At 37.1% G+C, this 13,056-nt stretch overlaps 1 protein-coding gene across 1 annotated transcript in view; it reads left to right on the top strand.

Moving 5' to 3' along the window:
• The window catches only part of LOC149784989 (uncharacterized), a 73,419-nt gene that overhangs the window by 15,570 nt on the left and 44,793 nt on the right, over nt 1–13,056 (top strand). Inside the window, exons 11-17 of the mRNA XM_089978669.1 lie at nt 6–259; nt 1,179–1,295; nt 2,020–2,231; nt 3,720–3,882; nt 4,882–5,051; nt 5,161–5,323; nt 12,709–13,022. Of these exons, the coding sequence (XP_089834795.1) occupies nt 6–259; nt 1,179–1,295; nt 2,020–2,231; nt 3,720–3,882; nt 4,882–5,051; nt 5,161–5,323; nt 12,709–13,022 (1,393 nt within the window). The remainder of the gene's footprint in view (nt 1–5; nt 260–1,178; nt 1,296–2,019; nt 2,232–3,719; nt 3,883–4,881; nt 5,052–5,160; nt 5,324–12,708; nt 13,023–13,056) is intronic.

Here is a 13,056-nt window from a genome sequence, read left to right as displayed (position 1 = left end):
TAAAGACCACCGGTGGAGTTTGACAGATCACTCGACTTATGGCACCAAGTCTATACAAATACCTCCATTGTTAGGTTCACTGTGGTTGCCATTGACAATGGAAACCCTGCCCGTGGTACACCAGTGTACTACAATGTAACCCTGGATAACAGTTGTTTGGTGGACGTTGAATATGGACCTATTGAATACAGCTTTCTGACAGACAACAACACAGGAGAAACATTCCTTAGAACCCCAAAATATTGGGTACACTTATATGGTAAGAGAGCAGTTTTGGTGTCTACTTCAACATTTTAAGAGTCATAGAAAGTATGATGCCAAACACACAATGAATGGAAATAAAACAAATATTTATTGTGACATTAATTGGATAAAAAGTTAAAATTATATTGTATGTTATTCTTTATGCATGACAAGTTTTAGAAAATGATAGATATCATGACCATTAGAAACCACACTCTGAAAGTAACAAAATATTGTGCTATAATATACTAAAGTATGTCATTATAAAGAAATATGAAAACAGTACTACTGTCTTTCATCTCCAGCATAGCACATTGTAATGCTTGAACCATTATCTCCACTTAGTAACTGATTTAATTGATAACCTTGCTTGATTTGTGATCAGAAGGGAGGGAGTTCCAGTCCTGTCCAGATCACAATAGGTTGGTTGACTTGGAATGTCTCTCGACAATGCACTTTACTCCACCTGCTTTGACATGATATAATCTTCATCTGTTCATGTACTATTCAACACCAAGCCTAAACCAATCCAAGCCAACCCAAGCCAACCCAAGCCAAGCCAACCCAAGCCAAATCCAATCCAAGCCAACCCAAGCCAAGCCAACCCAAGCCTAAACCAATCCAAGCCAACCCAAGCCAAGCCAACCCAAGCCAAATCCAATCCAAGCCAACCCAAGCCAAGCCAACCCAAGCCAAATCCAATCCAAGCCAACCCAAGCCAAGCCAACCCAAGCCAACCCAAGCCAAGCTGCCCCAACCAAACCAAACTCACCACAAAATTTGCTTCCAATAAGCAAAGTCTAATAATATACATTACCAGTCTGAGGGCTAAGATGTTTGATTGGTCTATTTTGTCTTTATTGTCAAGATTTCTAGACAAAATAAAAATGTCAGGACACATTCAACTTTAAGAACTTCCAATTCTCTTCATACAGATTGCAAAGATTACCTAGGCATTTCTTCTGGGATAGTAAGAGATGACCAGTTGTCTGCATCTTCATCAGAATACAATACATCTGGACCTGAGCATGCACGCCTGAACGCCACTTCAGGTAAAGCCAGTGATCTTTTGTAGCATTGATAGAGAAGAAGAAAGTAGATCTTACATGTCACTTCTATATGACTTAGAGATGACTAGAAATTAAGAAGAGGATATACCAAAAATTTAATTAATCAATTAATTAATTATTAATAATAATAATAATAATAATAATAATAATAATTGTTTTTGTTCTTGCTTCTTTTGTTGTAACTTTGGGTTTTTTATGAGCAGATGAATGAAGACACTTCTAAATGCAAAATGTCATATCAGTCTCACAGTAGCCAGTGGTCAGGATATATTTTAGTGTTGTACAGGGAATTAGCATGTGTTCTTTTTTTTTTTTAAATATTTGTGCAAAGGTAATAATAATCTCTTCACACAGTTTCATAACGAATAACAAAACTTGTACAAAGGGAAAATATCGGTGAAGATCTTAGCTTTTACGTAAAAAGTTTGTTATTGTTGAAATATTTGCTTTTGTTCAACTCACTTATTCACATATCCACATTGCATTTATTTAAAATAGGTGTCAGATATATTATTTATTTACATATACCTATTAATTGTAACAGGTGACAAAAAAGTGTTCACTAAAATTAAAAACACAGAAACAACAACAACTACACGAGATAATAATATTACGGTTTCTATAGAAAAACATGTAAATAAATTTTCTGCCTCATATAGCAAAGTAGAGCAACCATTTTTGTACCATATCTATGTTTGAGTTGCAGATTCATATGGGAACTACACAGGTGGCTGGGTGGCCAAATCCAATGACCCTGACCCTTATTACCAGGTGGACATGAAGGAACCACACAAATTCACTCAGATACACTTACAGGGGAGACAGGATGCCCAGATGTTTGTGACGAATTTCAGCATATCTTATAGTGATGACAAAAACACAGGCTTTACTTGGTATTATAATGATCTGAATCAATCAGTAAGTAAAATCCCTTTTAGCGAATTGAAAATACTAGAAAGTTCAAATCCTAACCATTTAATTTCCTGAAACACTTTCAGGCATGTTTGACTCAAAAGTGGGCCATATGTAAGAAAAAACATCATGAACCTTAAAGTGCTTATTTAGACTTGTCCAGTACTGCTGATGACATTGACTGGGGCTTTGCAAGAATGATGTTTCTTGGGGTCTTGCATGGATGACTTTGCTTGGGGCCTTGCAAGGATGACTTTGTCTGGGGCTTTGCAAGATGACATTGCTTGGGTGTTGCAAGGATGACTGTGCTTGGGGCCTTGCAGGATGATGTTGCTTGGGTCTTGCAAGATGACGTTGTATGGGGTCTTGCAAGGATGAAGTTGATAAGGGCCTTGCAAGGATGACTTTGCTTGATGCCATGCAAAGTGGCATTGCAGGGGCCATGCAAGGATGACTTTGCCTGGAGACTTGCAGGATGATGTTGCTTGGGTCTTGCAAGATGATGTTGTATGGGGTCTTGCAAGGATGAAGTTGATAGGGGCCTTTGCAGGGATGACTTTGCTTGATGCCATGCAAGGTGGCATTGCATGGGCCATGCCAGGATGACTTTGCTTTTGTCCTTGCAAGATGGCATTGCTTGGAGCCTTGCAAGGATGACTTTGCCAGGGGACTTGCATGATGACATTGCTTAGGGCATTGTAAGAAAATTGTCTGTTTGCTTTTCCTTGTGTGAATGATGCCAATCAGCCTGGGAAGATCAATGGAAATTTGTATCTTTTCAATATCCATTGAGATAAAGAGCTAAAATTTGGAACACAAAGTTCAATTTTCTATGGCTTTAATATTTATGTATTGTCTAAATTTATTCATTGCTTAAAAACAATATATTTTTTATTGGAAGTTGGCCAATGAAATTTCACATTGTTGTATTTACTGGAACAAAACTATAGTGTCAACATTCCATTTAGCATTTTATTTTGTCAGCTTACGCAGTGACTACAGTGAGTGAATAAATAAGTACTCTAGGATTCTTTAGTCATAACATTGGTTACGATAGTGTTTCTTGCTATTATAGAATGTGAACACAATGCTGGACTTTGCTGGAGTCAATGTCCTGCCATATTCTCATTGTCACAAACTTTGCCATAGAAAATAATTTTGAACTATGCATCTTTGAAATTTTGGAACCATAGATTTATCACCTCTGTCACTTATAAGAATTACCCATCGCATTGTGTATATGCTATGATCCAGAGTATTGTATTATTTACTGTTTGTCTTACCACACAAACACACATGCACGCATGCACATTTGTGAGTGTATATATGTCTTTGTAGTGGTGCCCATCTTTTGCATGCTAGAATACGAAATGTCTTTTTCACAGCCATTTTTTAGAAACAAAACAGGTTGATCTTGTACTCATGGCATGAATGTGGGTCACAATATTAATTTTTTAGTATTATTCATAAACCGGAAAATTGTTTCCTCTGCAGACTTTTGTTGGAAACACAGAGTGGTCCTCGACTGACATAGTAACAGTGGATCTTGTCCCACCAAATTTTAGTTGGATAATTAGAATACATCCCAGGACATGGGTTGGTGGAATCTCACTTCGTCTTGAGATTTCTGGCTGCTCACAAGCAAAACAACTATTCTGTAAGTAAATCTAATGATATACGGATAACTATTCTGTAAGTAAATCTAATGATATACGGATAACTGTTCTGTAAGTAAATCTAACGATATACAGATAACTATTCTGTAAGTAAATCTAACGATATACAGATAATGTAAGTAAATCTGACGATATACGGATAACTATTCTGTAAGTAAATCTGACAATATACGGATAACTATTCTGCGAGTAAATCTAACGATATACGGATAACTATTCTGCAAGTAAATCTAATGATATACGGATAACTATTCTGGAAGTAAATCTAATGATATACAGATAACTATTCTGGAAGTAAATCTAACGATATACGGATGACTATTCTGTGAGTAAATCTAACAATATACAGATAACTATTCTGTAAGTAAATCTAATGATATATTGGTAACTATTCTGTAAGTAAATCTAATGATATACGGATAACTATTCTGTAAGTAAATCTAACTATATACGGATAAATATTCTGTAAGCAAATCTAACGATATACGGATCACTATTCTGTAAGTAAATCTAATGATATACAGATAACTATTCTGTAAGTAAATCTAATGATATACAGATAACTATTCTTGTAAGTAAATCTAACAATATACAGATAACTATTCTGTAAGTAAATCTAATGACATACAGATAACTATTCTGTAAGTAAATCTAATGATATACAGATAACATTCTAGGTGGAAACAAACAAATCTTTTTTTTCAACCAAAATTTTTTAAATCCATGAAATAAGAAGTATGTGCTATGATTTCATACAAACTCAATAGTTCAAAATCATTTATGAATATCTAAGGGCAATAACATGATAAAAAGTGATTATTTGATTTATTTTCAAACTCTATTATCAAATAATGTATTTTCTTTATATATTCTTTATGTATCCAAAGTGAACTATTTTCAGCCTGTATGAATATGTAATTTTTTGGTTGATTTTGATTATTTTTAGTTTTGGTAATATTAACAACTCCTTTACATTGCAGATGATACTACATGTGTCCGATGTTACACAAGTTATTACTGTGTGGTTGATGGAGTAATGAAACCGTGTGGTCGCTGTGATCTGCTGCAGGAAAACAGTACTTGCGGTCGTAACCCCACAGAACATTCATTTGGATTAGCCTCAGAATGTACTACATGTCCACAAGGATGGGTAAATTGTGCACCCTAAATACCTATTCCTTGCTTGATAAGAAAAAATCTTCATTGTTATCATTCTTATTCAGAATATGAAAAGCATTAAATGATTTCCTCTTTTTCAGATTTGTCATGATGGGTATGCATCCATATGTCCAGAAAATCATTATGCTGTATGTAGTGATACATTCTGTCCAGATAATTGTACCAAATGTGAACCAGGGACAGTGTGCAGGGATGGAATACGATATGTTTGTGATAGAGGAACATTTGCAAATCGCTCTTCCCGTAAGTAAACTGCTGTCATAACTTCCATCACATGTAATATCACATCATCATCTGATCTCACCTTGCCTAGCCTTGCCTCACCTTGCTTTCCCTTGCCTCCTCCTCCTCATTTTCCTACTCATTGTTCTCCTCCTCCTCATTCTTCTTCTTCTCCTCCTCATCTCAGTTTCTCCTCATCTCATTCTCGTCATCCTCATCTCATCCCCCTCCTATGCATCTTATTATCCTCATCCTTCTCTTCTCATCCTTATTATCCTGCTGCTCATCATTATCTTTATCATCTCCCCCTCATCCTCATCTCATCTGCATCCTCCTTATTTCCTTATTGTCTCATCTTCCTCTTCCTCTCCTCCTCATCTATTTATCCTCATCTCCTCCTCCACCTCTTTTCCTTTTCTTAAGTTCATTCTCATCCTCCTCATCTCCTCTTCCTCTTTGCATAATCTTCATCCTAATCATCTCATCATCTTCATCCTCATCATCTGGTCATCATCATCATACCATCATCATCATACCATCATCATCTCATGACTATTTTCATCTCATCATCATCATACACTCATCCTCATCATTGTTGCAGTGGGCTGCTCATTTTATACAGCTTGTATATGTGATTTATAATATACAATTGACCCATTCTGCAATAGAGTATTTGGTCCACATAATGTTTGGTGGACATGCCATCATGAGTGTTCAGTATGTTTCAAAAAACAAACAGATCATAGCTAATAATAATTTCAACACTGTACAATGCTAGGAAGATTAAGTCATCTATGTATATGGTCTACAAGAACCACAAGGTCTACAAGGACCACAAGGTCTACAACCACAAGGTCTACAAGGACCACAAGGTCTGCAAGGACCACAAGGTCTACAACCACAAGGTCTACAAGGACCACAAGGTCTACAAGGACCACAAGGTCTACAACCACAAGGTCTACAAGGACCACAAGGTCTACAAGGACCACAAGGTCTACAAGGACCACAAGGTCTACAACCACAAGGTCTACAAGGACCACAAGGTCTACAAGGACCACAAGGTCTACAAGGACCACAAGGTCTACAACCACAAGGTCTACAAGGACCACAAGGTCTACAAGGACCACAAGGTCTACAACCACAAGGTCTACAAGGACCACAAGGTCTACAAGGACCACAAGGTCTACAAGGACCACAAGGTCTACAACCACAAGGTCTACAAGGACCACAAGGTCTACAAGGACCACAAGGTCTACAACCACAAGGTCTACAAGGACCACAAGGTCTACAACCACAAGGTCTACAACCACAAGGTCTGCAAGGACCACAAGGTCTACAACCACAAGGTCTACAAGGACCACAAGGTCTACAAGGACCACAAGGTCTACAAGGACCACAAGGTCTACAACCACAAGGTCTACAAGGACCACAAGGTCTACAACCACAAGGTCTACAAGGACCACAAGGTCTACAACCACAAGGTCTACAAGGACCACAAGGTCTACAAGGACCACAAGGTCTACAACCACAAGGTCTACAAGGACCACAAGGTCTACAAGGACCACAAGGTCTACAACCACAAGGTCTACAAGGACCACAAGGTCTGCAAGGACCACAAGGTCTACAACCACAAGGTCTACAAGGACCACAAGGTCTACAAGGACCACAAGGTCTACAACCACAAGGTCTACAAGGACCACAAGGTCTACAACCACAAGGTCTGCAAGGACCACAAGGTCTACAACCACAAGGTCTGCAAGGACCATAAGGTCTACAACCACAAGGTCTACAAGGACCACAAGGTCTACAACCACAAGGTCTACAAGGACCACAAGGTCTACAACCACAAGGTCTACAAGGACCACAAGGTCTACAACCACAAGGTCTCCAAGGACCACAAGGTCTACAACCACAAGGTCTACAAGGACCACAAGGTCTACAACCACAAGGTCTGCAAGGACCACAAGGTCTACAACCACAAGGTCTACAAGGACCACAAGGTCTACAAGGACCACAAGGTCTACAAGGACCACAAGGTCTACAAGGACCACAAGGTCTACAACCACAAGGTCTACAAGGACCACAAGGTCTACAACCACAAGGTCTGCAAGGACCACAAGGTCTACAACCACAAGGTCTACAAGGACCACAAGGTCTACAACCACAAGGTCTGCAAGGACCACAAGGTCTACAACCACAAGGTCTACAAGGACCACAAGGTCTACAACCACAAGGTCTACAAGGACCACAAGGTCTACAACCACAAGGTCTGCAAGGACCACAAGGTCTACAACCACAAGGTCTGCAAGGACCACAAGGTCTACAACCACAAGGTCTGCAAGGACCACAAGGTCTACAAGGGACCACAAGGTCTACAAAGTTGACCATCATGAGAAGTACAGTTTGAGTATACATGATGCTAACATTGGCAGTCACAACCTGAGTGCAAGCCGATCAATATTTAAATGTATAACAGTAGTGCTGGTAGACTGACAAATATTTGCATACGTACTAGTTGGGTCTCTGTGCTATTTCTTAGCACAGCAGCCAGCTCTTGTATAAGGATTATTAAGTTATGTTCTTCACTTGCCATTCAATTCTCAAAGGAAAAAAACACTTAATCAAGAAATGTATTATTTTGGCATGCAAATATCTCATAATCAAATTATAAATTGTGTCCCCGTTTACAAGAGCAGCCCAATCTGATTAAAATCAGATCTCCACTGTCGTGCATGAAGATCTGACAGCCACCACTTAGGGGTTATGTTATGTTGACCATTGAGTCATCTAATGGAAATGCAGCTTTCTGAAATTTTAAAGTGAATTTGATCATTCAGCACACATTGAGGCTCTTCAGCCACACTGCTCACTCTCCCAAATGCGAAGTTAAAGGACTTTATTTGACTGGCTGATAAAATTAGTGAATACGGTTATAACCTCATAGGTCACATGACAGCTAAGTGGTTGCTACCTGTAGGACTGTGGAGATCTGATTTTAATCAAACTGGAGCCTGCCAAATTGATACTCACCAGCTACTCAGATTGTTGACTGGTGGAAGTGCTTGCAAATATTTAAGAGACCTAACATTTATTATTCCAAGACTATATATGCTTACCATTACAGGTGGCCATGTATGGATATATATATGTAATAATTCATTAAATAGTAATTGAAAATGGTGTAGCTTTCACATTGGTTTAATATAGGGACCCATCACTCTCTTAACTTCAAGTATGATGAGTTTTTTTTTTTTTATTTACTTGGCATGTGACTTAGCCAAGTTTGTTACTGCATTATACTGCTGATCATAATATTGCCAGTTCGAGTCACACTGGCGGAAACTAATATTTTTCTTAATAACTGAGGAAGCATCAACAACTGTTGGTTTTACATGAAAAATGAAAATTTATTTATAATGTAAGATCCATTTGTCAATTGCAAGTACCAGGCATACATAAATCTTTGTCATTTGTCATGCATGAGGTTCATCTGGGGTTATATTCAAACTGCTGTAATTGATATGGACTGCACACATTAGCATGATCATAAGAACTAATAGCATAGAATCTATGGTGTGCATATAATCTCAAAGATACAAATATACAAGCACAACCTGAGTGGAAATATTTCCTTTTATATTAAACAATTACTAAGGAATATATAATAATGGTGAAAAGTTCACAAATTGATGCACAATGTATATAGTATTTTGAAAGAATTTATGTGTTGTTCTCAGTGTGGTGTAACTTCTTCACAGTTACAGAGGTGTTTGTGAACGCATCAGGTATATGATAGCATTGTGACAAGCTAAATAGGAAGATCTCAGATAGAGTTTAGAGCAAACGTTTGTGCTGCTATCAAAACCTCACACGAAAATGCTGAACAAGTAAAAAAAGTTCCAGAAACCAACATGGCGATGGTGGGTCAGGTTGCCAGAACAACCCAAGCCATTGCACACCCTGTGGACCAAGAAGAGACAGCCATAGTCCAAGAAGAGGCAGCCGAGTTAACGATAACTCCTAAATGCAAGTCATGGACACCACAGCTTAATTGGTTTAATGATCTAGGCTGCAGAATGATCGAGGAGGATGTTGTAAAGTTTGCCACTTAGTTACATCATGAACGGAGAAATTATTTAATGAAACCGTATTATAACACAGATACCAACAATGCAGCATCTGACAATTATGTTAAGTAGGTATAATGGGAGAAATTAAAAAGTATTTGACCACAGGCAAAGAGCCAAAAAAAATGTCATGAGATTGTTAAAAGTTATAAATGTCTAGTTGGGAGACAATTCTTGGAGGAAGAAGGTGTTGGTGATTGTGCTACTGCTTGTCATGACTCAGGTCTCGCTGAGGTAAACGGTTAATCAAGAACCCATCTAAGACATTTTGCTCAGCATTGGGAACAAACAAGTCATGAGTGTGTATTATCAGCTGTTGAAATGCCTGGAACGAAACCAAAACATTTACACAGGCTTTCAGATTTCCCAACAAGACTTTACTACCATGTACCCGACTTAGTACTTTCCCTGAGTATCAAGACCTGGTTATGCAGTCTGTGAATAGACATGTACTTCAAAGCATGTGTAGGAGAACCCTGTAACATGGAGTATAGATGCATTGATGTGATTCTCTTCTACATGTCTCAAATGTTGCAGGGTTCAAGTGGCCAAATGAGGGTCATTAACACACCAGTGGAAAATTTGTAATTGAACCATTCATGTTTTAAATAAAATATCTCATTTTGGGTAAACTTATCAAGTTGAGTTAATGTCAACTCAAAAAGATCTCAGCTGTGATGAAAAAGCAAACTGGAATTGGAAACTTTGATGAGACAAGTTATTTGGGACCTCCCTACTGATGGTGACACCAACACAGGCACAACAGTATCAAGCAACTTAACATCAAAGCTGAGGAATAACTATTCATTTGTCAGCAGCCAGTGCTCTATCATTAAAACATGATGGTGTAATATTTCTATTCCTTGCAGCCATTCCAGCATTGTTATTGGCTGTGGCTCCCTCAGTTGCAAAAGCAGCTGAATTAGGGTCGTTTGAACTGCAAGGACATACATGTTTGGATAACATTGTTTGGACAAAGACAAGAATGATTGTTTCAGACACCTTTCAATTACATAATTGGTATGTTTCTATATGAACATGGTGCTAGGCACCCATAGCGCACAATCGCCAGAGATTTAAATATTCCTTGGGCAGAGTTTTTCTTCAATTGTATGACAGTTGTACTAGTAAAAAGGAATAATTTGTTAGAAGTGCATGTAGCACCTGGATGTGATGAGTCTGCACAGAGTCTGCCTTTAGAACAGTTATATTACACAATCACTTTATAGGTAAAATCTGTTATAACATGATGCTCATGGTCCAATAATAACATCGCAATATAAGTGAGATTGAGTTAACTAATTTTTTTAAAAACTTCCCAATAGAAAATGTGCATTGAAATTTCACTGTCATCAGTTTTAACTAACTTCTTGATCATATATCATTTGTTTTGTTTGCCACGTTTCATCAAATTTACTTCAGTTTTGAATTGTATACATGTGGCAGAATGTAAATTCTCCAAACATAGCATTCATATACCAGGTGTCAGTCAAAGACAATAAATATATATAGCATACATAGCATATTATCAGTTGACAAATATACAATGTATTTTGTGATAGACTGGAAACAGTTAGTTTGATCTTACTAAGGAGTTTACAATCATTGGTATCAATGACATTCATTTGACGCAGATGGCCAATCAAACAAAATTTGGCTCATTGTTTGATCTGAAGAACTTCTCAGTCAGCCAACAAAGAGATCAAATTCACATGCTTGAATGGTTTAATAGTTCTCAGAGAATGTCAAACTAGCTACATGTTACTTCCTGCAAACATTAAAAACAGTGCCGACTGTATTAAAAAATCTTTTAACTTGTCTGAACTTGATAGCTTTTCTTTATTTTTGTTAACAAATATAACACTGCAATAAGTTTTAGAAAATTTCGGAAGTTTTAGGATACATTAAATGCAGTACTTGGATTAAAAGTCTGCGAGGGATGCAAATAATTGGCTTTTCCGAGAGCATGTATTTAGGATGTTAAAAAGAGAGGTTACCTTAAATTAAAAAATGGGAACCATGCTGCCATTGTGTTATAAGCAGAATTGCATTATAACAAATCATGTTATTATGGATTTTACCTGTATTAATAGAAGAACTATGATAGATCCTAAATGATACTGGCATGAGAAAATAATCAAAGCAAAACAACAGCTGCAAGATGAAATCATCGTAAAATATAAATGTATGTGTGTGGTTGAAGTTGTTCTTTGCGGAATTGCCTATCAACCACAATGGTCTTGGTGTGGTGGAAATCACTATTAAATTAATCGATAGGCATCCAATCAGAATTATTGTTGGAGCCATATGAATAGTAACCGACGTGATGGCTGCTAATATGTATCTAATCAGAACTTCTGGCAGCTGCCCAAAGTAGTGTAAATACACTTCAAGGCTATTGAGGATAAAACGATTATCATGGTTGAGATTGAGAGCATATTGGCGGAAGTGGAAAACCACCAACAACTCCAAACACTGAGATACAGAACCAGGTCATGGATTTACAGGGAGTAAAAGTCGAGCAATTACCTTTTAGAGCATAATATATATATATATATATATATATATATATATATATATATATATATATATATATATATATATATATATATATTAGATCAGTCTGTTTTATAGTTTAAGGAGAATTATTTATTTCAAATATTCATTGGAATTGCTAAAGTACTCATTGACTTTCATATTTATTCACATTTCTTTACAATTATTGTGAACTCATTCAGAGACATTCTTGACTTCATCATTCTGTTACAACAGAACATTCAAGACTGTTTGAATTTATTTGGAACATTCTCTATTTCGGAACATTCTATATTTTTGGACTTGTGATAGGAAATTTAGGATTATTTGGGATTTAATTCACAGCTTTATAAGTTTCTTTGAATTTTCATTTTGTATTGTAGGGAAATACATTGTTTGTTGATTTTACTTAAATTATTGGTTTCACTTTCTTCTGTTACATATTTCAAGATCTAGAATCATAACAACTTACCTTCCATTTTTCCTCTTCTTAATACAACTCAGTGCCATTAATACCAAGAAAACACGCAATTATCCCTAATGCAGTGCTTTACTTTTAGCTTGATTTTCCCCTAGTGAGAACCACATACATTTGGCCATGAAATAGCAATGTCCATTCACATTTATATCTTTTAATTACCAGTTTAAGGTGTTATCTATTAAATGATTAGAATCATTGTGCATTCAGTCGTTAACTTGGTGGTTTCATTCTATTTAATCTTTTCCATTTATATTGTTTTCCAGGTTTTTGTGATGTTTGTCAGCCTGGAATGTATCAAAATGCTAAAGGACAGAGTGAATGCTTGAAATGTCCAGCTGGGTTCCACAGTTCATCCCGAAAAGACCAATGTGAAAGGTGTCATGACACAAAAACCTATTCTGCTGGAGACGGAATGGGATGCACTCCATGTATCAGTGTAACAGAATGTCCTTGTATGGCAGGGAACAAATGCTTTAAAGGAACTGAGTGTTACAACCTGGGTAATAGGTCTTATGAATGTGGGAGCTGTCCTGATGGGTTTGAAGGCGATGGGGTCAACTGTGTTGATACTGATGAAGTATGTTGGTCTTTTGCTTGTGGAAAGAAAAGCA

This window comes from Sinohyriopsis cumingii, chromosome 13 (genome assembly GCF_028554795.1).
Source record: "Sinohyriopsis cumingii isolate HCF-2022 chromosome 13, ASM2855479v2, whole genome shotgun sequence".
NCBI lineage: Eukaryota > Metazoa > Mollusca > Bivalvia > Unionida > Unionidae > Sinohyriopsis > Sinohyriopsis cumingii.
Note: the sequence above shows the minus strand (reverse complement) of the source record. Positions and strands in the feature narration are given on the sequence as shown.